The following is a 25,403-nucleotide window of genomic DNA, read 5'->3' on the forward strand; positions in this document are numbered from 1 at the left end:
TTTCCACCGGGCCCACGTCACGCATCAGCAGGGGTCAGAGGTCACGTTCTGATCTCTGAGAGTTTGAGCGTCGGACTCAAATTCTGCTTCCTCCTGTAGCACAGCCGTGTGTGTGTGTGTGTGTGTTAGTGTGTGATTAAATGTGCCTGAAGTTGGTGTACGTTCGCATGTGGCACTGTTTTCACACCAGCGTGAGCGTGTCCCCTGTTTAGCTGTATTAATCATTTTAACAGAATCTGACCGAAGCCCCAGAGACCTTCGTCTGTGGAACAAAAACTTGAGAACCATTTTGTATTTTTTTTTTTTTTTAAGAAACCTATTAGCGAAGTTCCTTGTTTTCACCACTTACCTTAGAGGTGGCGTTCAGGAGAGAGACTTTGTCATACTAGTTTGAAAAATTGATCGGAAACGTGACTTTGAGAGCGAAACGCACGTTCTCCTTACACAGAGCGTGCGTGAAAACGTGCCGACAGCTTTAAAAAGAAAAGATACTGTGACACTCAAACTGTCAATCAGATATTCGGCTCCTGGTGAGGAGTTTGTGGCGTTTAAATGACCTATGCAGCAACATTTGAGCTGAGACCCCAGATATAATGTTTCTTGCAGCAGCCATACCAGCATTAAAATAAACCGTCTCCGACCGCACTACATATCCACAACCATTTCATCTCTGCCTGTACGTTAGTTCAGTTAGATCCACACGCTCAATTCCCTGATCTGAGCTGTTTACACCAAATATCGAGCATTCGAGTCCCCCTTTTTTTGGAGAGAAATAAATATTTGCTATGGACTGATATTAAATGTTTCAAAAGAAATGCTTTTCTGCCTGTTTTTATGGAAGTTTTTGTTACTTTTTTTTGGTTTACAAGATTTTTTTTTTTTTTTGGTTGATTTAATCTCTGTATCATTATATTAAACTATAACCAGATAATTTGTCTCCTCTTTTTTTTAAATATTTTATTTAAGCATTATTAGCATTCTTTTTATTTTTATTATAAACATATATATTATTACATTAACCATCATTTTATTAACATCCTCATATCTATTTCCGCAGTCATAAGATGGTGCTAAACGCCCCGGCCTTTGCCTCGCAGGTGGAAGTATAAATGGATATCCAGATTATTTCACAATCTTTTCTAAACTCGCATCAAACACTTTATTAAACATTTTTAAGGGTTTACCCTCGCCAACTTTATGAATTTTAACAGCTGGGCGCTAAAGCGCAACGTGACATTCGTTATAAAAGCAATTGTGATGATGATCAATTCTATTGTTCCAATGACTATTTTAGTTATTAAAGATTTGTAAAAATGGATTTTGATATAGAATGGCGTCAGTGAAATCTCTGCATTGCCCAGCAACATCTGCCTGTTTTGGTTTTCATTGGATTTTGCCTGTTTACTTGAGGACCATTTTGTGCCATTAGCAAATAAACATCTAATAAAATCTCAACAATAATTGGTTGCTGCTTGGACCAGGCTGATGCTTGTGCACTGTGACACGTCTTTGCTGTTGATTTAGCTGATCTGAGAGCAGTTTGTCACTTTTTTTGGCTATTCCTCATTGTTTTAAAGAACTAAAAACAAGCCTGCTCATTATTACAGCAGTAGACATACTCTTAATGCATTTGATGATGATGATGATGATGATGAAGGGGGTAGTATTGTTACTCTACTAACCATATGCAAGAGGGTCTCTTTTTTCCAGCTAACTGCAGGTGTGTTGCTTTCATGTTTGACTGTGAATCAGATGTGTGAGAGGTTTTCGTCATAACTGCTCCTGTCCGAAGGGCATCCCATTTGCATTAAATGTGTTATTTCAAAAGTGATTGTACTGTTTTGTATTGTTGTGTAGGAAGTGTTATGTATGCATATTTTCAATAAAGCATTCAGGGTTTTGAAACATGAGGCATTTGGCATTGAACTGCATGGGGTCACAAGACCACTGTTAAAAAATATTAGTTTTTTTTTTTTTTGTTTAGTGACCAATTCTTAAACCGTTACAGGATATTTGGTTACCTTTGTTACAACAAGAGTAATCCACAATGAAAAGTACTGTGGTGGTCCCATGGTATAGTAATAGTATAGTATGAATGATCATTAATATACAATGGTATTTATTTTACATGATACTATAATGTAGACTACTTGAAATAATTCTATTTTTTACATTTAAAAAAATGAACTAGTTATTTGAATTTTTATTTATTTATTTTGCTTTAATTAGATTTCTACATGGCGGTATTTTGGTGTATTGGCCTTTTGTTCTCAATTCTGCTACCTGATGGAGTTTTGGTTCCTAAGTTGCCACTGTCACCTTTTTTCACCTTTGTTGCCATTGGCTTTTGGCTTGCTTAGTTAACTTTTTTACAACAAAAATGAACCATCACTGAACTTAATTACGCTGGACTCTGAAGGTATTTTCTTCCGGAAACAAACTCTGTTGCATTATTTTCCTGTCATCACTTTAAAGCTGCTTTGAGACAATCTGTATTGTAAAAAGCGCTATTTAATTAAATGTGACTTGAATATTTTAAATTATTATAAAAAAATTCTACTATAAGGATATTTGTACGCAAAAAAAATACGCGTGTATTTTTTAGTAAATAAAAAGATTTACAAAAAAACCCAAAACGCTTTGATTACGCGTGTTTGCGTGGCAGCGTCGCCCCGCCCCCTCGCGCGCGCTCTGTCCCAGTCGTTCCCTGCAGTTATGGCTGCCCCAGTCGCTCCTCTCGATGAAGACTGGGAGGATTTTAACGAATTCAAAGCGGCCGATTCGACCACCAGCTGGACCGCGGAACCGGAGAATTCCCCGCAGATCCAAAGTTTCGCATCCTTCGACGAGACGCTGAGCGCGAGCTTCCCTGACTCGAGTAGCGCGTTCACGAGCGTCTCTGTGCGCGCCGTGAGCGAGCACGAGCTGCTGCGCGACGACGAGTGAGTGACAACAACATCTCAAAATAAGATTATTACGTGAAATATCTTGTAATATATAATCGTCTTGTAAAGAGGTTTATATAAATATACACGCTGCCGTTTTAATAACTTAACTCCATGTTGTGGAGAATTAGTTGATAGATTTCACATTTGTGGCTGTGATTCTTTATTTACACTAAAATAATGTAATGTTTTTTTTTTTTTTGGACATTTACCATATTACCATGATATTCTTGGAAATACAAAGTACCATTTTTGTTCCAGTGTTATGTAAAGGTCGTATCAGTGTCACGTAATTAAATAAGATTGAAATCTTTAATTATTTTTTATAAAGTAAACATTAACAATATAAAAGTTACTTGTGTTCTATAATGAACATTTAATGGACTGAAGGAACTTATGTTTACTTGATTATCCATAGATCATTTTTATTAAAAAAATAAAATAAATGTTAAAATGTGAGCATCAATATGAAACTTCAGGCTTTTTAGGAACAGTTTTTTTTGTTCCTCTCTCGATTGTATTGCATTGCATTATATGATGACCCAGTCTGTTGTATCAAATATGATACAAACTATAAAATACATATTGAAACCTTTTTTATATTTTGTGTAAATGTTCAAAAAACTAATTTCATTATATATTTCTGACTATTATTTCATGTTAGACTTTACAGGGTTAAATTTAAGAAAGCAATAATGTGAATATATGAACCTTATTAGAGGTTAAAGATACTGTTTGTCTTATTTATTCTTCTGTTTTCTTGTTATTTCACAGGATATGGAATGCTCTGACGGAGAACTACGGCAACGTGATGCCAGTGGACTGGAAAACCTCTCACACTCGTTCACTACACCTGCCCACACTGAACCTCCGACCTCAGGAGGTGAGATCTGTCCATCCATTCATCTTTCCCTTCAGTCCGTGCAGACAGAGCTCACACTGTGTGTGTGTGTGTTATAGACGGCGGAAGTTCGTAATCTTGACGTTTCTGATGATGAGGAGCTCAGGGATCAGATGGACATGCACACGATCATCATCTCCTGTGTGAACGAGGAGCCGCTGTTTACTGCAGAACAGGTATTCACACTCAACCCGAGAGTATATTAATGAGGGTCAGTCATAGGCTGCTGCACGATTAATCTTTAAAAGATCATGATACGATTCAAACACCCATTCCATGCAATCTTATTCCTAAATGACAACGGTTTTATGACGTTACTCATAGCAATCGTCAGCAGAGCATGAACGGCACATATTTTGCGCATATAAAGCGCTATATAAATAAATGTGACTTGTCTTTACTCTTGACAAACCTGAGCATTAATCTCCATAACCTGTGTGTGTTAATCAGGTGATAGAGGAGATTGAAGAGATCATGCAGGAGTCTCCAGATGACGAGGAACACGAGAGTCCATCTCAGTTTGACCTCTCCATGATGTCGCATGAGTTACACACACTCACACACTCTACATCCAGAAGCAGCTGCGAGGAACGTAAGGACTGCATGTCTTTATTCACAACTTTTTTTTGTTAGCCAAAACCTTTTCACCTAAAACATTTGAAATACCACTACCTCCTGAGATTTTAAGTTAATATTTCAATCATTTAAAATCACATGTTCACGTTTCTCTGATATCGGTTAATGGTCACATGGCATGCAGGGAAACAAATGAAATATTTAATATTTTTAGTTAGCGTTTCATTTTTATTTTTTATTGTTTTAATGTGAACTTTTTATGATTTAATTCATAATTTGATTTTCGTCAACCCTGCATTAGATAATTAAGATGTGCAATTATTGTATGTATTAATGACTCACCAAAATTTGGGCCCCTTTAAATTTTAGTCCGAAACAGCAATTTTGATGTTATTAAAAGACTAAATAACATCAGAAGGTATGCTGAAAGATACAGTACAACTCACTGAAATGGATCTTGTATCTTGTAATCACTCAAACTGTGTAAAGATGTCAATAAAACAGCTCGAGAACAATGTCACTTAATGTCCCATTTACCTCAGATAAGCCATTCATTTACTAGCTTTAATAGTTAGGTAGTAAAATGATCTCTAAAGAGGACAGTTTTGATAAATATATGCGCAATATCACATATTCATTATATTTTTACTTAACCTGTTCCTAGAAGTGTCTTTTATTATCATTTAAATGTCGTTATTATCATTTAAATGTTTGTTTTCACCAACAAATTGGATTAAAAACATAATTCTATTATTAAAACATTAATATAAAAACTGCTTTATGTGCAATTTAAACTATTTATTTTCGCCCCAGAATTTTAATTTCAATGCATCACGAGTATGTGTAAAAAAAACACTCAAATATAATGTAATGATATAGGAAACTAAAAACACTGTTCTTAGTGTTTTTTTTTTTCTTTATTCCTGTTAAGTAATTAAACAAATATAATAATATTTGCATAATTGTTTAACTTGGAATACTTTGCGATTACATTAGCATAGTACTTTGTGTGGCAGTGTGTAGAAATGAGATATTTGCCTGCCTGGCATATTCTAGTTTATTTTGCTGAAATGTAAAATCGAAGTACCTTTTGAGCCCTGTAATGTTGTAAGATGTTCACACATATCTTTTATATCTCAGACAGAACTGGGCGGTTGAAATGAGGGTGTTATGAAATAATGGTGCTGTAGAAGTAGAGATAAGCTTGTGACTGAGACGGTTGTTTCTTCTGTATTTCAGGGTTGCGCGGTCTGTGTGTGTCCGAGCTGCTGGAGCGTCTCGAGGAGGTGGAGCGTCAGATCCGGGGTTTCTCAGAGGAGCTCATCGATCAGCTGGCAGTCAGGGAGGAGCAGGAATATGAGAAGGAGGTGAAGAACACGTTCATCTCGGCTCTAATCGACGTGCAGAACCGACAGAAAGAGCATCGAGAGCTGCTGAAGAAGAAGAGGAAGATAAAGCCCACAGGAGGAGTGCAGAGATCTGACCGCTCGTATGTGCCAGGAACCGTAAGGATGATGATTACTAACTGCTCATCAAGTTACAAGTTACTGCTCATCAAACCCACACAAAATCCACAGAAGTCACCACAGTTTTCTGTCAGAACCCCACGCCTGTCAATATTTTAACTAGTTTCAATATCAATACTACTTCAGCTTCCTTTAACACATTTTACCCTGTTTAAATGTATTCAGGGCAGGCCCAATTCCACCTTCAAACCTATTATAAACATTTACATCCGTAAGAAATGGCTATATCAAGTTTATTTCTATATACACTACTACAAATTATAACACCATTCACACAAAGAACAAACAAAAACAATAAAAGGGATTCTGTTAATCTCTAGAATACATTAAAAGCCAAAGAAAACAGATGAGTTTTTGCTCAGATTTAATATCGGAGAGTGTCTGAGCAGTTCTAATACAAAGTGGAAGAAGGCTATTCCACAGTTTGGAGAAATGGAAATGGCAAGCTTAATGGGATCGTTGTATAACAAACAAACTTTACAAAATCAATCCTGTGGTTGGTGTAAAACATTGTCCAGTTTGTAAATGGCTGGGATCATATTGCCTACGCATGGTGTCGTATAGGGCGCTCCAGACTAACTCATGTTTCTGTTACCGGGGGCAGATTTTTTTTCCCTCCTGCCAGATTCCATTACAGAAGCATGTTTTAATGGACTGGGATAGATTAAACTAATTCAGTCAGAATTCATAGAATTTTTAGTTGACTCTTATGAATAAAGTAAGTAATTTTTTATCTAGCATAAAATAAAAATGAATACAGTCAGGGTAGCTGGCATGGCGTTAAACTATAAACAACAAACAAACAAATGGAAATCCACTGATTTTCCCCCAAAATTATTGCCGAGAACGTCTCCCACTCCCAGATGTACGGAAGAGGATTAATAAAAAAATAAAACCATCTCGAGATTATAATGCGAGATTAAGAATGTCGAAAAGGTCGAAATACAAACTTGAGAATAAACTAATATCATTAAATATCAAGAATAAAGTCGTGTTTCGATAAAAAAAAAACTCATTACATTTCGAGAAAAAAGTCAAAATACAATCTTGAGAATAAACTCAGTACATTTTGAGAATAAAGCCGTTGTGTTTCGGGAAAAAAAACTCTTTAAATTTCGAGAATAAAGTCGTGTTTCGAGAAACTGTCTCCATTGTTACTTTGTTAAAAACCTTTGTATTGCTGCCGCACTACCATTTCCAATCCTCATGTCCGTGTGGAGCTCTCGGGGGACACCCTCCTATGCTACTGTTTTTATGAAGTAGCTAACTGGCTATTACTTTAGGGTCGTTATTTCATTTGGGCCAACGCTGTTAGTTGTTCATGCAGCAGTCGTTCAAGTGACGGCTCAAAAGCGTTATTCTCTACATTTCATTTCAGCTTTTTTTTTTTACCGAAACACAACGGCTTGTGCATGGTGACGTCATTACTGGCGTGGCGGCCATGTTGGCAGTTTCGCGCATGTAAACATACAGCAAGTTGAACGAGGAGAAGCAGCAGAGTTGGGATAAAGAAAAAAAAAAAAAAAGATGTTTAAATCCCTAAAAGGTTGTGGAATTTACCGGGATATGTTAAATAGGAAAACCAGTGACCGGTATGTGGACTAAACCGGCACTTAACCGTTTGGATCCATATGAAATTTCCAACAAAGAGTCGGCAAACAGTGGGAACACAGTAATCCAGACAAAAAGGTAACGTTATGCGCTCCATTTAGCTGCTAGTTTAGTAACTGTTACTGGTAACAATCATTCACACATGTGTTTCAAAAGTGTAGTTAGTAACGTTTGCTGTCAACCCTCACGTTTTTTCCGGGTTTCTCGCGTACTTCAGCTCTTTCCCGTTTTAGTATTTTCCTGTAAAATATCCCGTATTTTAATATTCTCATAACATTAACATTAGCCCTTTAATCTGACCTGCAAGTCTCTGTTGTCCTGTTGCTACTCTCTTGCTTAAGCATCGTTTTGCTCACTAACTTAAGTTTAGCTTAAAACGGCTAACGTTACTAACTACACTTTTGAAACGCATAGTTAAAAGTACATTACATGTGTGAATGGTTGTTGAGGCGAAACTCAGATGCTTTTTTGGTCACAGCCACTAGAAGGCGCTTCGGTATCACGGCCGCCATATCGGGGTGAAAATTCCAACTGGAGTTACTGGACAACAGCACAGATAACAGTTTTTTGAGGTAGTTTTTTTCTTGCTAATGTAAGTATTTCCATTGTATTCAACTTTACACTTTTACTACTATTAGCTACCAACTCCACTAGGCCTGAAATATATTTTGTGCGTTTTAACTCCATGGATCATGCTAACATGATGATCATTGATGCGCTGTCCGTTATCCTATAACTTTAATTGCTACTTTGGACATTTGCTGTGTTTTGTTTTTTGTTTGTCTACATAGTCTTGCTTTAACGGTCATTCATATAAGATAGTACTGCAAAAAATGGTTTACTGTAAAGCTATTCTATTGCTGTTAGATATTTATTGTCAAAAGTTTTCATTTTAGTACAACATTTATTTGCTGAATTAATTTATTTCATTGATAACTTATTTTTGTATGTAAGGTTATGTGTACCTCCCGGGAAACGGTCTAATGTTATTATAACTTTATGAACTGATCACTTTATTCTTACCTCTTAATGTGTAGAGTAATAATAGCCTATAATGGAATCCTTGAACTTCCCTGTCTCAAGTTATGTGGGGGTAAAAGCCTGGTTAAGTAGCAACTTCTTTTTAACTGCTATAAAGTTAAAATAATCACCTAATTATTATAAATGACCTCTGGACTGGACTAAATATATGTATATTATATGAGTCGCTTTCACCCCGAAATGGCGGAATGTTAGCACTGTAACTGTTACTAAACTAGCAGCTAGGTTGAGCGCAGTTCACCTTTGTCCGGATTAAGTTAGCATAACGCACTGTGCTCCCACTGTTTGTTGGAAATTTCAAATGGATCCAACCCGTTAAAAGTGCCGTTTTAGCCACGTACCGGTCCCTGGTTTCCCTATTGAACGTATCCCGGTAAATTCAGCATCCTTTTAGGGATTTTTTAGGGATTTGCGAACCTGTCAACATGGCCGCCACGTCCCAGAATGCAATGCAACGTGGCGCCCAAGCACTTTTCTCGAAATTTAACAAGTTTTTTATCGAAACAAAACGACTTTATTCTCAATATTTAATGAGTTTTTTCTCACGATTGTATTTCGACTTTTTTTCTCAAAATTTAACGAGTTTTTTATCGAAACACAACGACTTTATTCTCGATATTTAATGAGTTTATTCTCAAGATTGTATTTCGACTTTTTTCTCGAAATTTAACAAGTTTAATCTTGCATTATAATGACTTTAATCTCGAGATGGTTTCTATTTTTGTTTTTATTATTATTGCTTGGTCCTCTTCCGTACAGATGTCAAACAAATCCGTTTCTACAATACATTTTTTTTATTTCCCCATGTTCTTTCATTGTTGAAAAATCAGATTAATTATCTATCTATTAAAATGGACTTATTTATTTTAGATTTTTGACCTTTTTTTGTTTGTTCTTTGTCTCAGTATTTGACGACGGTGATCCCGTATGACAGGAGCAGCGGAGCACCGTCTGTAGAAGACCTGCAGATCCTGACCAAGAGTGAGTCCAAGTGAATGCGTGTGGAGTTTAAACATATTACCTATTACTCTAATTTAATCTAATTACATCAAGTGGTGGTTAAGTAAACGCAAATTAGTCACACATCAAATTTGGTTGGGAAATTACCCCCAAAAGATAGTCATTATTGTGTTAAATTAGAGAAGCATCAAATATACATTACAAAAAGTAGCTTTAGAAATAAATATTATATTGGTTTCAATGGCTATGAGGGGGAGTAAATTATAGAATTTATACCTTTAATGTGCGTTAAATGGATTAATATTAATGCGTTTATTTTTCCCTTAACGTGTGTGTGATGTATAATATTTGATTTTAATATTGAATGCATTGTTATAAAAGTATATGTTCTGATAATAATTCCAGATTTAAAGAAGGTCCATGTGTGTGTTTTTGTCCATATATCCGTGTTCCTCTGCAGTTCTTCATGCCATGCGTGAGGACAGTGCCACGGTTCCTGCTCTTCTGACAGACTACATCCTCAAAGGTATCAGAGACACCTGAAACACTCATCCATCTCCACCACTGTCAGTCTCAACCTCATTGATCTTGTGTGTTTTATTTTTGCTCTCGCTGCATTTGAACTTTAGCACTGGTGTGAGAGATCAGGAGACAGAGGTGTGTTGATTTCATATAACACTAACGGAGTGAAATTACAACAACAAAAAAACATTAAAATTGCACAAAGGGAGAATTTGACTGATTTACCTCACTTCTGTGGATATGTTTTTCTCCAAACTATCCAAGTAAATACACCAATATGTGTAGAATATGTTTTTGTTGTCTGTGTTTGTCTCTGTGCTGTGTGTTCGTAAACATTATTTTCTCCCATAGAAGGCAATACAATGTACAGCAAAACACAATAATACACACTACTGTTTAGAATCTGCCAGTTTCTTTTGTTTTTAAAAGAAGTCTCTTCTGCTCACCAAGGCTGCATTTATTTGAAAATACAATAATACAGTAGAACTAGTAATATTGTGACATTATAATTTAAAATAACTAATAGATTTTAAACTGTAATTTATTCCTGTGATCAAAGCTGAATTTTCAGCATCATTACTCCAGTCTTCACAAATCACTCTAATATGAGGATTTGCTGCTCAAAAACATTTCTGATTATTATTAATGTTAAAAAGTTATGCTGCTTTGTATTTTTGTGGAAACTGTGCTACATTTTTTTTTTAGGATTCGTTAATGAATAGAAAGTTTATTTGAAAATAGATATCTTTAATTAGCCTACATTACAAATGTCTTTTGATAATTTTTTTTGGATTAATTTCATGCATTCTCGAGGAATGCATTTTTTTTAATAGGGCTATGCAAAGATTAGTTCACTTTAAAAAAAACTTTTGCTGATAATTTACTCACCCCCATGTCTTCCAAGATGTCCATGTCATTCTTTCTTCAGTCGAAAAGAAATTAAGGTTTTTGATGAAAACATTCCAGGATTTTTCTCCATGTAATGGACTTCAATGGGAACCAAACGGTCCAGTTTCAGATAAACGATTTCAGACGATGAATAAGAGTCTTATCAAGCGAAACGATCGCTCATTAAAAAAAAAAAAAAAGAAAGTTTAAGTTTTATAAGCTCAAATGCTCGCCTAAATGTGTGTGTGCTATAATTATTTTGTATATGTAAATGCATGTATATATTTAAAAATTATTTGCACATAAATACTGTATAAATACTTAATCTATATTATATATAAATATAAATATTTTATTTATGAATAACACATTTTCTTAATTATATACATGCATGTGTGTGTATTTATATATACAAAATAAGTATGCACAGAACACACAAATATATTATATAAACACAAACCTTTATTTTGGATGCTATTAATCGCAATTAATCTTTGCACAGCCCTAATTTTTAATCACATTTTTTAAAATCCGACTGAACCCAAACTGTTGAACGCTAGTGTAATATATTAGGCTTTTACTAATCTGTCCAATCGTGTCTGTTGTTTCAGTGTTGTGTCCCACATAGAGTTTCCAGAGCAGAAAACCAGCCAATCTCATCGGGACATTGGACATCTGGTCATCTGCATCTCTCCAGATGCTTTTCTTCTCTAATAATGCACAGAATTGACCCCGCCAGTGGCATTTATTTCTCAGTCTGAATGTGTAGATGTTATTGTGTGTGTGAGCTTGAGTGCAGTATTTAGTTTACTTCATATTTCAGTCATGTTTCCTCTGTTGTAGTAGATATCTTTTCATCACAGTGTAGCTGTCGTAACTCATGCATGTTTGCATCATATTCGGAAGAGTTTGTTGTAGTGCAGATCTAGATCTTTTGGTCTTTCCATTAGATGAAATGAGTTTTCAGGAAGTTTTGAGCTGCTTCTTATGATTTGAACGAAACTTTACAGCAAAGACAGGTGAAAATATATGTTCAGGTCATTTATGTAGCTGTAAAATCATATCAGAATGAACTGATTGAGAGGTACTGATAACAGAATGATAATATTTGATTTCACTGCCACATACTAAATGGTCTTTGTTGTGTTTGGCCAGCTTTAGGGTTTGTGCTTCTAACATCTCTATGACAGTATTAATATTCAGATGATGAGGAGCGAACGGCACGTGTGTTTGCTGCCATTTGAAGTGAAATCTGTGATAATGTGAGATATCAACAGTGGAGGAAGGACAAGGTACGAAGAGCTAAAACACTCATAAAGAGATAAACACGTCTGTCTGTCTTCACCGAGGTCGTGCAACAAGATTGAATGATTGTCTCTGGTTTATTAGGTGATATTTTTGAATGTGTGACTAAAAGCTGAATGTTGTTTTTTGATGGAGAGATTGAGTTTATATGTGTGTTCCTACAGATGCACAACCTTAAAGGATTGTTTCACACCAAGTTAAAAATCTGTCATGTCGTTCCAAACCTTTATTTCTTCTGTGGAAAGGTCAAGAATATCCCAGCATCATAGAAGAATCATGTGCCATATTCCAAATCTTCTGAAGTCATTTGATAGCTGTTCACGAAAGAAAGGGATACAGGTTTGGAACGACATTTTTTGAGTGAACTAGTCCTTTAAACTCAGGTAGCAGTTTCTGCACGTGAGGACGAGCACATCTCGCGTCTCGGTCTAAATCAGTGTGTTCTGAGGGGGAACTTTCAACACTTACAGGATGTGTTCATTTGTTCCATCAGTCAGTTGCGTGCCGTTTTATGTTAATGCAAGTAAAGCACTTGACTGTCTCGTGTCCCAGATGAACATGCATCCTCGCATTAAAAGGGTCCATGTTGTTTTTATGCTCGTAAAGCATTCAGAACGAAAAAGTCGTTTCACGCACTTTCAATTGATCTAAAAGGGAACGGTTTTGCATAAAATATTGAACTACAGCTCGTTTGTGTCGTCAGGTTGTCGTGGCCTGATTCTGAGGAACATTAGCACAGTAAATCAGGGTACACGTACCATAATAACTAGAGATTATATATTTATACAAGCAATAATGAAACGCTGCCTTTTTGAATTCATCAAATTTTGTACCTTATTTTTAATGCAACATTAATGGTCCTTTTGAATTAGTATTTTATAATGCATTGTATGTAGCAGGGCAGTTTTCAAATAAAAGCATATGTTCTGTTCATCAAACCCGCTGTGCGTTTGTGTCCTTTCAACAGGCCAGATTATAACTGTAAAATGTAATTCTTGAAAATATTATATGTTCAGTTGTATACTTTACTTATCATGGGGTTGCTTGTCTAATACAAAAAAAATATATTTACGTAATTAACCTATTTATTTGTCAATTAACCCTTTTTTAGGGAGCGTGAACCCCAATATTTGAATGTCAAGATTGTCAAACAACATTGTCACAGAATTGCTTAGTTATAAAAAGTGAGATCATGGAGTAGTAAAATGTATGTTATCTTGTGTTCTGGTTAATATTTGAAATAAATGACCCACCATATTCAAGAAATCCCCATACTTCCTCATTTGATTAATCAGTGCATTAAGACAATTATTTTATATTAGAAGCTTCTGAAATGTTGTTAAAATTTGCATAAAAATGCAGTCGATCATGAATCAAGCCTTAGAAAACACAAAAAAAGAAAAGATAAGTTAAATTATATATTCTTATAGAATTGTCTGCTTGAGTCTCTATTGAACATCTCTGCAGAAAGCAAATACTAACTTCAGTTTAAATGTCAGGGATAGTGACGTGATGACGCCTTCATACAAAGTTTTAATTAAAAGTTGTCTTTAATATATTTATTATCAAGTAACCTCTTAAATATTACATATGCCACAACATGGTTTTCTTTAAAAAAAAAAAAATCAGAAAATGAGTTTGAAATTGTTCAAATACGCCGTCCAAGCCAACTTTACCTGTTGTATCTGTGAACCTGTTGTTGTTGTTGTTTTGGCCTGCTGTATAATGTCATTTCCTCTTGTCTGTGTTAGAGTTGGAGACACCATTGGTGTCGTAGGTCCATAGAGATGTCCAACCTAGTTTAGTTCATTTTCCGCTGATAGGAGGTGATGTTTGGAGAAAGTGCCGATCCCGCTCTCATATGAGATGAGGGTCAGACGTCATGAGGAAGGTCAAAGGTTAGTGTCCGTGAACATGGTGTGTTCTTTCCTGACTGTGCTGAAGCCTTTGATGCTGTCCACAAACTCCTCACCTTCAAACTGACAATCAAAATCATATATCAGCCAAAAATAAAGCATTTCCAGCAGCAGCAGCAAGTGCAACATAAATCCTGATGTTCTCACCAGGCCGCTGTCGAGGCGTCTGAAGTGCGGCTCCCACGCTTCCTCGTCTTTCTTGTCCATCAGCTGACTGACACTGCGCTGTAAAGCGTTCTGTGCGTACACACCGGAGACGGTCACCACACCCTCCGCAGAACCGTCTTCATCGACCATTTTACCCTCAATCACCTCCTGAACATCAGAGGAACATGTGAGAAGAGGCTTCATCACCTTCATATTATTATTATACATTTGTTACATTATTCTTATTGAAAAAGTAGCAATTCTTTTTGAAAAGAATTACTTTTTTCAAAAATGAATCGCTACTTTTTTAAAAAGTATCAACTTTTTCAAAAAGAATCGCTACTTTTTCAAAAAAGAATTGCTACTTTAAAAAGAATCGCTACATTTTCAAAAAGCATTGCTACTTTTTTAAAAAAAGAATTGCTACTTTTTTTAATAAGAATCGCTACTATTTCAAAAAGAATAAAAATAAAAATTCGAAATTGAGAAGTTGAATCTGCAAAATATGGCTCTTTTAGTAACACAAAATTCATGAAATGGTGCTCTGACCTCCATGTGCATCGTGAAGGCCTTCAGTGTGACGCTGTTCGGAGAGCCAACCGTTTCTGGAACCATGTCGAACTGCGTCGAGGAACAAACATATCATTAATATTTCATAGATACATGGTAAAGAATCATTTCAGGACTTAATTCCCTCAGGAAACATAGATCGGACCGTTCACACGGGACGTGTATTTGCGTCTAAAAATGCGAGACACGTGTAGTCATGAGACTTAGACCTGAGTGCAAAAATGGAGGCTCTTGACCCTTCCAGAGCTGAGATATTGAGATCCCACGTAGCATTTATGCCATTATAAATATCTCAATATCTCAGCTCTGGAAGGGTCTAGAGCCTCCATTTTGGCACTCAGGTCTAAGTCTCGCGGCCCTCTATCAGAGGGGGGTCAAAATTTTGAGTTTCTCTGATCTTCTTGGAACTCTGGATTCTGATAGAGGGCCATGCGACTTAGACCTGAGTGCAAAAATGGAGGCTCTAGACCCTTCCAGAGCTGAGATTTTGAAATATTTATAATGGCATAAATGCTACGTGGGATCTCAATATCTCAGCTCTTGAAGGGTCTAAAGCCTCCATTTTTGCACTCAGGTCTAAGTCTCATGGCCCTCTATCAGAATCCAGAGTTTTGAGAAGATTGGAGAAACTTAATTATTTCTCGCCCCGAAAAAAACGAAAGGGGTACCACTGTCGTTTTTTTGAGGGGGTCAAAATTTTGAGTTTCTCTGATCCTCTTGAAACTCTGGATTCTGATAGAGGCCCATGAGACTTAGACCTGAGTGCAAAAATGGAGGCTCTAGACCCTTCCAGAGCTGAGATATCGAAACTAAAAATTTCGACCCGAAAAAAAAACGAAAGGGGTACCAATGTCGTTTCTTTTTTTTCGGGTCAAAATTTTGAGTTTCTCTGATCCTCTTGAAACTCTGCATTCTGATAGAGGGCCATGCGACTTAGACCTGAGTGCAAAAATGGAGGCTCTAGACCCTTCCAGAGCTGAGATATCGAAACTCAAAATTTCGACCCGAAAAAAAAACGAAAGGGGTACCACTGTCGTTTTTTTTTTTCGGGTCAAAATTTTGAGTTTCTCTGATCCTCTTGAAACCCTGGATTCTGATAGAGGGCCATGAGACTTAGACCTGAGTGCAAAAATGGAGGCTCTAGACCCTTCCAGACCTGAGATATCGAAACTCAAAATTTCGACCCGAAAAAAAAACGAAAGGGGTACCACTGTCGTTTTTTTTTTTTTTTTCGGGTCAAAATTTTGAGTATCTCTGATCCTCTTGAAACTCTGGATTCTGATAGAGGGCCACGAGACTTAGACCTGAGTGCAAAAATGGAGGCTCTAGACCCTTCCAGAGCTGAGATATCTAAACTCAAAATTTCGACCCGAAAAAAAACCGAAAGGGGTACCACTGTCAATTTTTTTTTCGGGTCAAAATTTTTAGTTTCTCTGATCCTCTTGAAACTCTGGATTATGATAGAGGGCCACGAGACTTAGACCTGAGTTCAAAAATGGAGGCTCTAGACCCTTCCAGACCTGAGATATCGAAACTCAAAATTTCGACCCGAAAAAAAAACGTAAGGGGTACCACTGTCGTTTTTTTTCGGGTCAAAATTTTGAGTTTCTCTGATTCTCTTGAAACTCTGGATTATGATAGAGGGCCACGAGACTTAGACCTGGGTGCAAAAATGGAGGCTCTAGACCCTTCCAAAGCTGAGATATCGAAACTCAAAATTTCGACCCGAAAAAAAAACGTAAGGGGTACCAATGTCGTTTTTTTTCGGGTCAAAATTTTTAGTTTCTCTGATCCTCTTGAAACTCTGGATTCTGATACAGGACCACGAGACTTAGACCTGAGTTCAAAAATGGAGGCTCTAGACCCTTCCAGAGCTGAGATATAAAAACTGAAAATTTCGACCCCAAAAAAAAACCGAAAAGGGTACCACTGTTGTTTTTTTTTTCGGGTCAAAATTTTGAGTTTCTCTGATCCTCTTGAAACTCTGCATTCTGATAGAGGGCCATGCGACTTAGACCTGAGTGCAAAAATGGAGGCTCTAAACCCTTTTAGAGCTGAGATATCGAAACTCAAAATTTCGACCCGAAAAAAAAACGAAAGGGGTACCACTGTCCTTTTTTTTCGTGTCAAAATTTTGAGTTTCTCTGATCCTCTTGAAACTCTGCATTCTGATAGAGGGCCATGCGACTTAGACCTGAGCGCAAAAATGGAGGCTCTAGACCCTTCCAGAGCTGAGATATCGAAACTCAAAATTTCGACCCGAAAAAAAAACGAAAGGGGTACCACTGTCATTTTTTTTTCCGGGTCAAAATTTTGAGTTTCTCTGATCCTCTTGAAACTCTGCATTCTGATAGAGGGCCACGAGACTTAGAACTGAGTGCAAAAATGGAGGCTCTAGACCCTTCCAGACCTGAGATATCGAAACTCAAAATTTCGACCCGAAAAAAACGACAGTGTTACCCCTTTCGTTTTTTTCCGTTTTCGGGCGAAAAATCAAGTTTCTCCAATCTTCTCAAAACTCTGGATTATGATAGAGGGCCGCGAGACTTTGACCTGAGTGCAAAAATGGAGGCTCTAGACCCTTCCAGAGCTGAGATATCGAAACTCAAAATTTCGACCCGAAAAAAACCCGACAGTGTTACCCCTTTCGTTTTTTTTCGTTTTCGGACGTAAAATTAAGTTTCTCCAATCTTCTCAAAACTCTGGATTATGATAGAGGGCCACGAGACTTTGACCTGAGTGCAAAAATGGAGGCTCTAGACCCTTCCAGAGCTGAGATATCGAAACTCAAAATTTCGACCCGAAAAAAACGACAGTGTTACCCCTTTCGTTTTTTTCCGTTTTCGGGCGAAAAATCAAGTTTCTCCAATCTTCTCAAAACTCTGGATTATGATAGAGGGCCGCGAGACTTTGACCTGAGTGCAAAAATGGAGGCTCTAGACCCTTCCAGAGCTGAGATATCGAAACTCAAAATTTCGACCCGAAAAAAAAACCGACAGTGTTACCCCTTTCGTTTTTTTTCGTTTTCGGGCGTAAAATTAAGTTTCTCCAATCTTCTCAAAACTCTGGATTATGATAGAGGGCCGCGAGACTTTGACCTGAGTGCAAAAATGGAGGCTCTAGACCCTTCCAGAGCTGAGATATCGAAACTCAAAATTTCGACCCGAAAAAAAAACGACAGTGTTACCCCTTTCGTTTTTTTTTTTCGTTTTCGGGCGAAAAATCAAGTTTCTCCAATCTTCTAAAAACTCTGGATTATGATAGAGGGCCGCGAGACTTTGACCTGAGTGCAAAAATGGAGGCTCTAGACCCTTCCAGAGCTGAGATATCGAAACTCAAAATTTCGACCCGAAAAAAAAAACGACAGTGTTACCCCTTTCGTTTTTTTCCGTTTTCGGGCGAAAAATCTAGTTTCTCCAATCTTCTCAAAACTCTGGATTATGATAGAGGGCCGCGAGACTTTGACCTGAGTGCAAAAATGGAGGCACTAGACCCTTTCAGAGCTGAGATATCGAAACTCAAAATTTCGGCCCGAAAAAAAAACGACAGTGTTACCCCTTTCGTTTTTTTCCGTTTTCGGGCGAAAAATCAAGTTTCTCCAATCTTCTCAAAACTCTAGATTCTGATAGAGGGCCGCGAGACTTTGACCTGAGTGCAAAAATAGAGGCTCTAGACCCTTCCAGAGCTGAGATATCGAAACTCAAAATTTCGACCCGAAAAAAAAACGACAGTGTTACCCCTTTCGTTTTTTTCCGTTTTTCGTCATATCTCAGCTCTGGAAGGGTCTAGAGCCTGATTTTTCACCCGAAAACGAAAAAAAACGAAAGGGGTAACAATGTCGTTTTTTTTTCGGGTCGAAATTTTGAGTTTCGATATCTCAGCTCTGGAAGGGTCTAGAGCCTCCATTTTTGCACTCAGGTCAAAGTCTCGCGGCCCTCTATCATAATCCAGAGTTTTGAGAAGATTGGAGAAACTTGATTTTTCGCCCAAAAACGAAAAAAAACGAAAGGGGTTACACTGTCGTTTTTTTTTCGGGTCGAAATTTTGAGTTTCGATATCTCAGCTCTGGAAGGGTCTAGAGCCTCCATTTTTGCACTCAAGTCAAAGTCTCGCAGCCCTCTATTAGAATCCAGAGTTTTGAGAAGATTGGAGAAACTTGATTTTTCGCCCAAAAACGAAAAAAAACGAAAGGGGTTACACTGTCGTTTTTTTTTCGGGTCGAAATTTTGAGTTTCGATATCTCAGCTTTGGAAGGGTCTAGAGCCTCCATTTTTGCACTCAAGTCAAAGTCTCGCAGCCCTCTATTAGAATCCAGAGTTTTGAGAAGATTGGAGAAACTTGATTTTTCGCCCAAAAACGAAAAAAAACGAAAGGGGTCACACTGTCATTTTTTTTTCGGGTCGAAATTTTGAGTTTCGATATCTCAGCTCTGGAAGGGTCTAGAGCCTCTATTTTTGCACTCAGGTCAAAGTCTCGCAGCCCTCTATCATAATCCAGAGTTTTGAGAAGATTGGAGAAACTTGATTTTTCGCCCGAAAACGAGAAAAAACGAAAGGGGTAACACTGTCGTTTTTTTTTTCGGGTCGAAATTTTGAGTTTCGATATCTCAGCTCTGGAAGGGTCTAGAGCCTCCATTTTTGCACTCAAGTCAAAGTCTCGCAGCCCTCTATTAGAATCCAGAGTTTTGAGAAGATTGGAGAAACTTGATTTTTCGCCCAAAAATGAAAAAAAAACGAAAGGGGTTACACTGTCGTTTTTTTTTCGGGTCGAAATTTTGAGTTTCGATATCTCAGCTTTGGAAGGGTCTAGAGCCTCCATTTTTGCACTCAAGTCAAAGTCTCGCAGCCCTCTATTAGAATCCAGAGTTTTGAGAAGATTGGAGAAACTTGATTTTTCGCCCAAAAACGAAAAAAAACGAAAGGGGTCACACTGTCGGTTTTTTTTCGGGTCGAAATTTTGAGTTTCGATATCTCAGCTCTGGAAGGGTCTAGAGCCTCTATTTTTGCACTCAGGTCAAAGTCTCGCAGCCCTCTATTAGAATCCAGAGTTTTGAGAAGATTGGAGAAACTTGATTTTTCGCCCAAAAACGAAAAAAAACGAAAGGGGTTACACTGTCGTTTTTTTTTCGGGTCGAAATTTTGAGTTTCGATATCTCAGCTCTGGAAGGGTCTAGAGCCTCCATTTTTGCACTCAAGTCAAAGTCTCGCAGCCCTCTATTAGAATCCAGAGTTTTGAGAAGATTGGAGAAACTTGATTTTTCGCCCAAAAACGAAAAAAAACGAAAGGGGTTACACTGTCGTTTTTTTTTTCGGGTCGAAATTTTGAGTTTCGATATCTCAGCTCTGGAAGGGTCTAGAGCCTCCATTTTTGCACTCAAGTCAAAGTCTCGCAGCCCTCTATTAGAATCCAGAGTTTTGAGAAGATTGGAGAAACTTGATTTTTCGCCCAAAAACGAAAAAAAAACCGAAAGGGGTTACACTGTCGTTTTTTTTTTCGGGTCGAAATTTTGAGTTTCGATATCTCAGCTCTGGAAGGGTCTAGAGCCTCCATTTTTGCACTCAGGTCAAAGTATTGCGGCCCTCTATCATAATCCAGAGTTTTGAGAAGATTGGAGAAACTTGATTTTTCGCCTGAAAACTGAAAAAAACGAAAGGGGTAACACTGTCGTTTTTTTTTCGGGTCGAAATTTTGAGTTTCGATATCTCAGCTCTGGAAGGGTCTAGAGCCTCCATTTTTGCACTCAGGTCAAAGTCTCGCAGCCCTCTATCATAATCCAGAGTTTTGAGAAGATTGGAGAAACTTGATTTTTCGCCCAAAAACGAAAAAAAACGAAAGGGGTTACACTGTCGTTTTTTTTTCGGGTCGAAATTTTGAGTTTCGATATCTCAGCTCTGGAAGGGTCTAGAGCCTCCATTTTTGCACTCAGGTCAAAGTCTCGCAGCCCTCTATTAGAATCCAGAGTTTTGAGAAGATTGGAGAAACTTGATTTTTCGCCCAAAAACTAAAAAAAACAAAAGGGGTTACACTGTCGTTTTTTTTTCGGGTCGAAATTTTGAGTTTCGATATCTCAGCTCTGGAAGGGTCTAGAGCCTCCATTTTTGCACTCAGGTCAAAGTTTCGCGGCCCTCTATCATAATCCAGAGTTTTAAGAAGATTGGAGAAACTTGATTTTTCGCCCGAAAACTGAAAAAAACGAAAGGGGTTACACTGTCGTTTTTTTTTCGGGTCGAAATTTTGAGTTTCGATATCTCAGCTCTGGAAGGGTCTAGAGCCTCCATTTTTACACTCAGGTCAAAGTCTCGCGGCCCTCTATCATAATCCAGAGTTTTGAGAAGATTGGAGAAACTTGATTTTTCGCCTGAAAACTGAAAAAAACGAAAGGGGTAACACTGTCGTTTTTTTTTCGGGTCGAAATTTTGAGTTTCGATATCTCAGCTCTGGAAGGGTCTAGAGCCTCCATTTTTGCACTCAGGTCAAAGTCTCGCAGCCCTCTATTAGAATCCAGAGTTTTGAGAAGATTGGAGAAACTTGATTTTTCGCCCAAAAACTAAAAAAAACAAAAGGGGTAACACTGTCGTTTTTTTTTTCGGGTCGAAATTTTGAGTTTCGATATCTCAGCTCTGGAAGGGTCTAGAGCCTCCATTTTTGCACTCAGGTCAAAGTTTCGCGGCCCTCTATCATAATCCAGAGTTTTAAGAAGATTGGAGAAACTTGATTTTTCGCCCGAAAACTGAAAAAACGAAAGGGGTTACACTGTCGTTTTTTTTTCGGGTCGAAATTTTGAGTTTCGATATCTCAGCTCTGGAAGGGTCTAGAGCCTCCATTTTTGCACTCAGGTCAAAGTCTCACAGCCCTCTATCATAATCTAGAGTTTTGAGAAGATTGGAGAAACTTGATTTTTCGCCCAAAAACGAAAAAAAACGAAAGGGGTTACACTGTCGTTTTTTTTTCGGGTCGAAATTTTGAGTTTCGATATCTCAGCTCTGGAAGGGTCTAGAGCCTCCATTTTTGCACTCAGGTCAAAGTCTCACAGCCCTCTATCATAATCTAGAGTTTTGAGAAGATTGGAGAAACTTGATTTTTCGCCCGAAAACTGAAAAAAACGAAAGGGGTTACACTGTCGTTTTTTTTTCGGGTCGAAATTTTGAGTTTCGATATCTCAGCTCTGGAAGGGTCTAGAGCCTCCATTTTTGCACTCAGGTCAAAGTCTCGCAGCCCTCTATCATAATCCAGAGTTTTGAGAAGATTGGAGAAACTTGATTTTTCGCCCAAAAACGAAAAAAAACGAAAGGGGTTACACTGTCGTTTTTTTTTCGGGTCGAAATTTTGAGTTTTGATATCTCAGCTCTGGAAGGGTCTAGAGCCTCCATTTTTGCACTCAAGTCAAAGTCTCGCAGCCCTCTATTAGAATCCAGAGTTTTGAGAAGATTGGAGAAACTTGATTTTTCGCCCGAAAACTGAAAAAAACGAAAGGGGTTACACTGTCGTTTTTTTTTCGGGTCGAAATTTTGAGTTTCGATATCTCAGCTCTGGAAGGGTCTAGAGCCTCCATTTTTGCACTCAGGTCAAAGTCTCACAGCCCTCTATCATAATCTAGAGTTTTGAGAAGATTGGAGAAACTTGATTTTTCGCCCGAAAACTGAAAAAAACGAAAGGGGTTACACTGTCGTTTTTTTTTCGGGTCGAAATTTTGAGTTTCGATATCTCAGCTCTGGAAGGGTCTAGAGCCTCCATTTTTGCACTCAGGTCAAAGTCTCGCAGCCCTCTATGATAATCCAGAGTTTTGAGAAGATTGGAGAAACTTGATTTTTCGCCCAAAAACGAAAAAAAACGAAAGGGGTTACACTGTCGTTTTTTTTTCGGGTCGAAATTTTGAGTTTTGATATCTCAGCTCTGGAAGGGTCTAGAGCCTCCATTTTTGCACTCAAGTCAAAGTCTCGCAGCCCTCTATTAGAATCCAGAGTTTTGAGAAGATTGGAGAAACTTGATTTTTCGCCCGAAAGCTGAAAAAAACGAAAGGGGTAACACTGTCGTTTTTTTTTCGGGTCGAAATTTTGAGTTTCGATATCTCAGCTCTGGAAGGGTCTAGAGCCTCCATTTTTGCACTCAGGTCAAAGTCTCGCGGCCCTCTATCATAATCCAGAGTTTTGAGAAGATTGGAGAAACTTGATTTTTCGCCTGAAAACTGAAAAAAACGAAAGGGGTAACACTGTCGTTTTTTTTTCGGGTCGAAATTTTGAGTTTCGATATCTCAGCTCTGGAAGGGTCTAGAGCCTCCATTTTTGCACTCAGGTCAAAGTCTCGCAGCCCTCTATTAGAATCCAGAGTTTTGAGAAGATTGGAGAAACTTGATTTTTCGCCCAAAAACTAAAAAAAACAAAAGGGGTTACACTGTCGTTTTTTTTTCGGGTCGAAATTTTGAGTTTCGATATCTCAGCTCTGGAAGGGTCTAGAGCCTCCATTTTTGCACTCAGGTCAAAGTCTCACAGCCCTCTATCATAATCTAGAGTTTTGAGAAGATTGGAGAAACTTGATTTTTCGCCCAAAAACGAAAAAAAACGAAAGGGGTTACACTGTCGTTTTTTTTTCGGGTCGAAATTTTGAGTTTCGATATCTCAGCTCTGGAAGGGTCTAGAGCCTCCATTTTTGCACTCAGGTCAATGTCTCGCGGCCCTCTATCATAATCCAGAGTTTTGAGAAGATTGGAGAAACTTGATTTTTCGCCCGAAAACGAGAAAAAACGAAAGGGGTAACACTGTCGTTTTTTTTTTCGGGTCGAAATTTTGAGTTTCGATATCTCAGCTCTGGAAGGGTCTAGAGCCTCCATTTTTGCACTCAAGTCAAAGTCTCGCAGCCCTCTATTAGAATCCAGAGTTTTGAGAAGATTGGAGAAACTTGATTTTTCGCCCAAAAACGAAAAAAAACGAAAGGGGTTACACTGTCGTTTTTTTTTCGGGTCGAAATTTTGAGTTTCGATATCTCAGCTTTGGAAGGGTCTAGAGCCTCCATTTTTGCACTCAAGTCAAAGTCTCGCAGCCCTCTATTAGAATCCAGAGTTTTGAGAAGATTGGAGAAACTTGATTTTTCGCCCAAAAACGAAAAAAAACGAAAGGGGTCACACTGTCATTTTTTTTTCGGGTCGAAATTTTGAGTTTCGATATCTCAGCTCTGGAAGGGTCTAGAGCCTCTATTTTTGCACTCAGGTCAAAGTCTCGCAGCCCTCTATCATAATCCAGAGTTTTGAGAAGATTGGAGAAACTTGATTTTTCGCCCGAAAACGAGAAAAAACGAAAGGGGTAACACTGTCGTTTTTTTTTTCGGGTCGAAATTTTGAGTTTCGATATCTCAGCTCTGGAAGGGTCTAGAGCCTCCATTTTTGCACTCAAGTCAAAGTCTCGCAGCCCTCTATTAGAATCCAGAGTTTTGAGAAGATTGGAGAAACTTGATTTTTCGCCCAAAAACGAAAAAAAAACGAAAGGGGTTACACTGTCGTTTTTTTTTCGGGTCGAAATTTTGAGTTTCGATATCTCAGCTTTGGAAGGGTCTAGAGCCTCCATTTTTGCACTCAAGTCAAAGTCTCGCAGCCCTCTATTAGAATCCAGAGTTTTGAGAAGATTGGAGAAACTTGATTTTTCGCCCAAAAACGAAAAAAAACGAAAGGGGTCACACTGTCGTTTTTTTTTCGGGTCGAAATTTTGAGTTTCGATATCTCAGCTCTGGAAGGGTCTAGAGCCTCTATTTTTGCACTCAGGTCAAAGTCTCGCAGCCCTCTATTAGAATCCAGAGTTTTGAGAAGATTGGAGAAACTTGATTTTTCGCCCAAAAACGAAAAAAAACGAAAGGGGTTACACTGTCGTTTTTTTTTCGGGTCGAAATTTTGAGTTTCGATATCTCAGCTCTGGAAGGGTCTAGAGCCTCCATTTTTGCACTCAAGTCAAAGTCTCGCAGCCCTCTATTAGAATCCAGAGTTTTGAGAAGATTGGAGAAACTTGATTTTTCGCCCAAAAACGAAAAAAAACGAAAGGGGTTACACTGTCGTTTTTTTTTTCGGGTCGAAATTTTGAGTTTCGATATCTCAGCTCTGGAAGGGTCTAGAGCCTCCATTTTTGCACTCAAGTCAAAGTCTCGCAGCCCTCTATTAGAATCCAGAGTTTTGAGAAGATTGGAGAAACTTGATTTTTCGCCCAAAAACGAAAAAAAACGAAAGGGGTTACACTGTCGTTTTTTTTTTCGGGTCGAAATTTTGAGTTTCGATATCTCAGCTCTGGAAGGGTCTAGAGCCTCCATTTTTGCACTCAGGTCAAAGTATTGCGGCCCTCTATCATAATCCAGAGTTTTGAGAAGATTGGAGAAACTTGATTTTTCGCCTGAAAACTGAAAAAAACGAAAGGGGTAACACTGTCGGTTTTTTTTCGGGTCGAAATTTTGAGTTTCGATATCTCAGCTCTGGAAGGGTCTAGAGCCTCCATTTTTGCACTCAGGTCAAAGTCTCGCA

General features: G+C 38.0%; 2 protein-coding genes across 3 annotated transcripts; one reads left to right on the forward strand and one right to left on the reverse strand.

Moving 5' to 3' along the window:
• The first annotated feature begins 2,656 nt into the window (after window positions 1-2,656).
• Window positions 2,657-13,213, forward strand: fez2b (fasciculation and elongation protein zeta 2b). 2 transcript variants are annotated; one of them, XM_039648102.2, is made up of 9 exons: window positions 2,657-2,942; window positions 3,720-3,828; window positions 3,906-4,022; window positions 4,297-4,438; window positions 5,662-5,927; window positions 9,506-9,581; window positions 10,021-10,086; window positions 10,190-10,217; window positions 11,582-13,213. In XM_039648102.2, the coding sequence occupies exons 1-8, from the start codon at window positions 2,716-2,718 to the stop codon at window positions 10,198-10,200; spliced, it is 1,014 nt and encodes a 337-aa protein (XP_039504036.2). In that variant the 5' UTR covers window positions 2,657-2,715; the 3' UTR covers window positions 10,201-10,217; window positions 11,582-13,213. The 2 variants fall into 2 exon arrangements, with proteins under 2 accessions (XP_039504036.2, XP_039504035.2); XM_039648101.2 differs by lacking the exon at window positions 10,190-10,217 and having other exon boundaries at window positions 2,658-2,942.
• Window positions 13,214-13,827: 614 nt separating this feature from the next.
• On the reverse strand, window positions 13,828-15,133 carry LOC120460383 (usherin). Its single transcript, XM_039648135.2, has 3 exons — window positions 14,888-15,133; window positions 14,339-14,506; window positions 13,828-14,254 (listed from the first exon to the last, which is right to left on the reverse strand). The coding sequence occupies exons 1-3, from the start codon at window positions 14,951-14,953 to the stop codon at window positions 14,168-14,170; spliced, it is 321 nt and encodes a 106-aa protein (XP_039504069.2). The 5' UTR covers window positions 14,954-15,133; the 3' UTR covers window positions 13,828-14,167.
• Between the last annotated feature and the right edge of the window lie 10,270 nt (window positions 15,134-25,403).

The sequence above is a fragment of the Pimephales promelas genome, chromosome 13, assembly GCF_988280905.1.
Source record: "Pimephales promelas chromosome 13, fPimPro1.hap1.1, whole genome shotgun sequence".
NCBI classification, from domain to species: domain Eukaryota; kingdom Metazoa; phylum Chordata; class Actinopteri; order Cypriniformes; family Leuciscidae; genus Pimephales; species Pimephales promelas.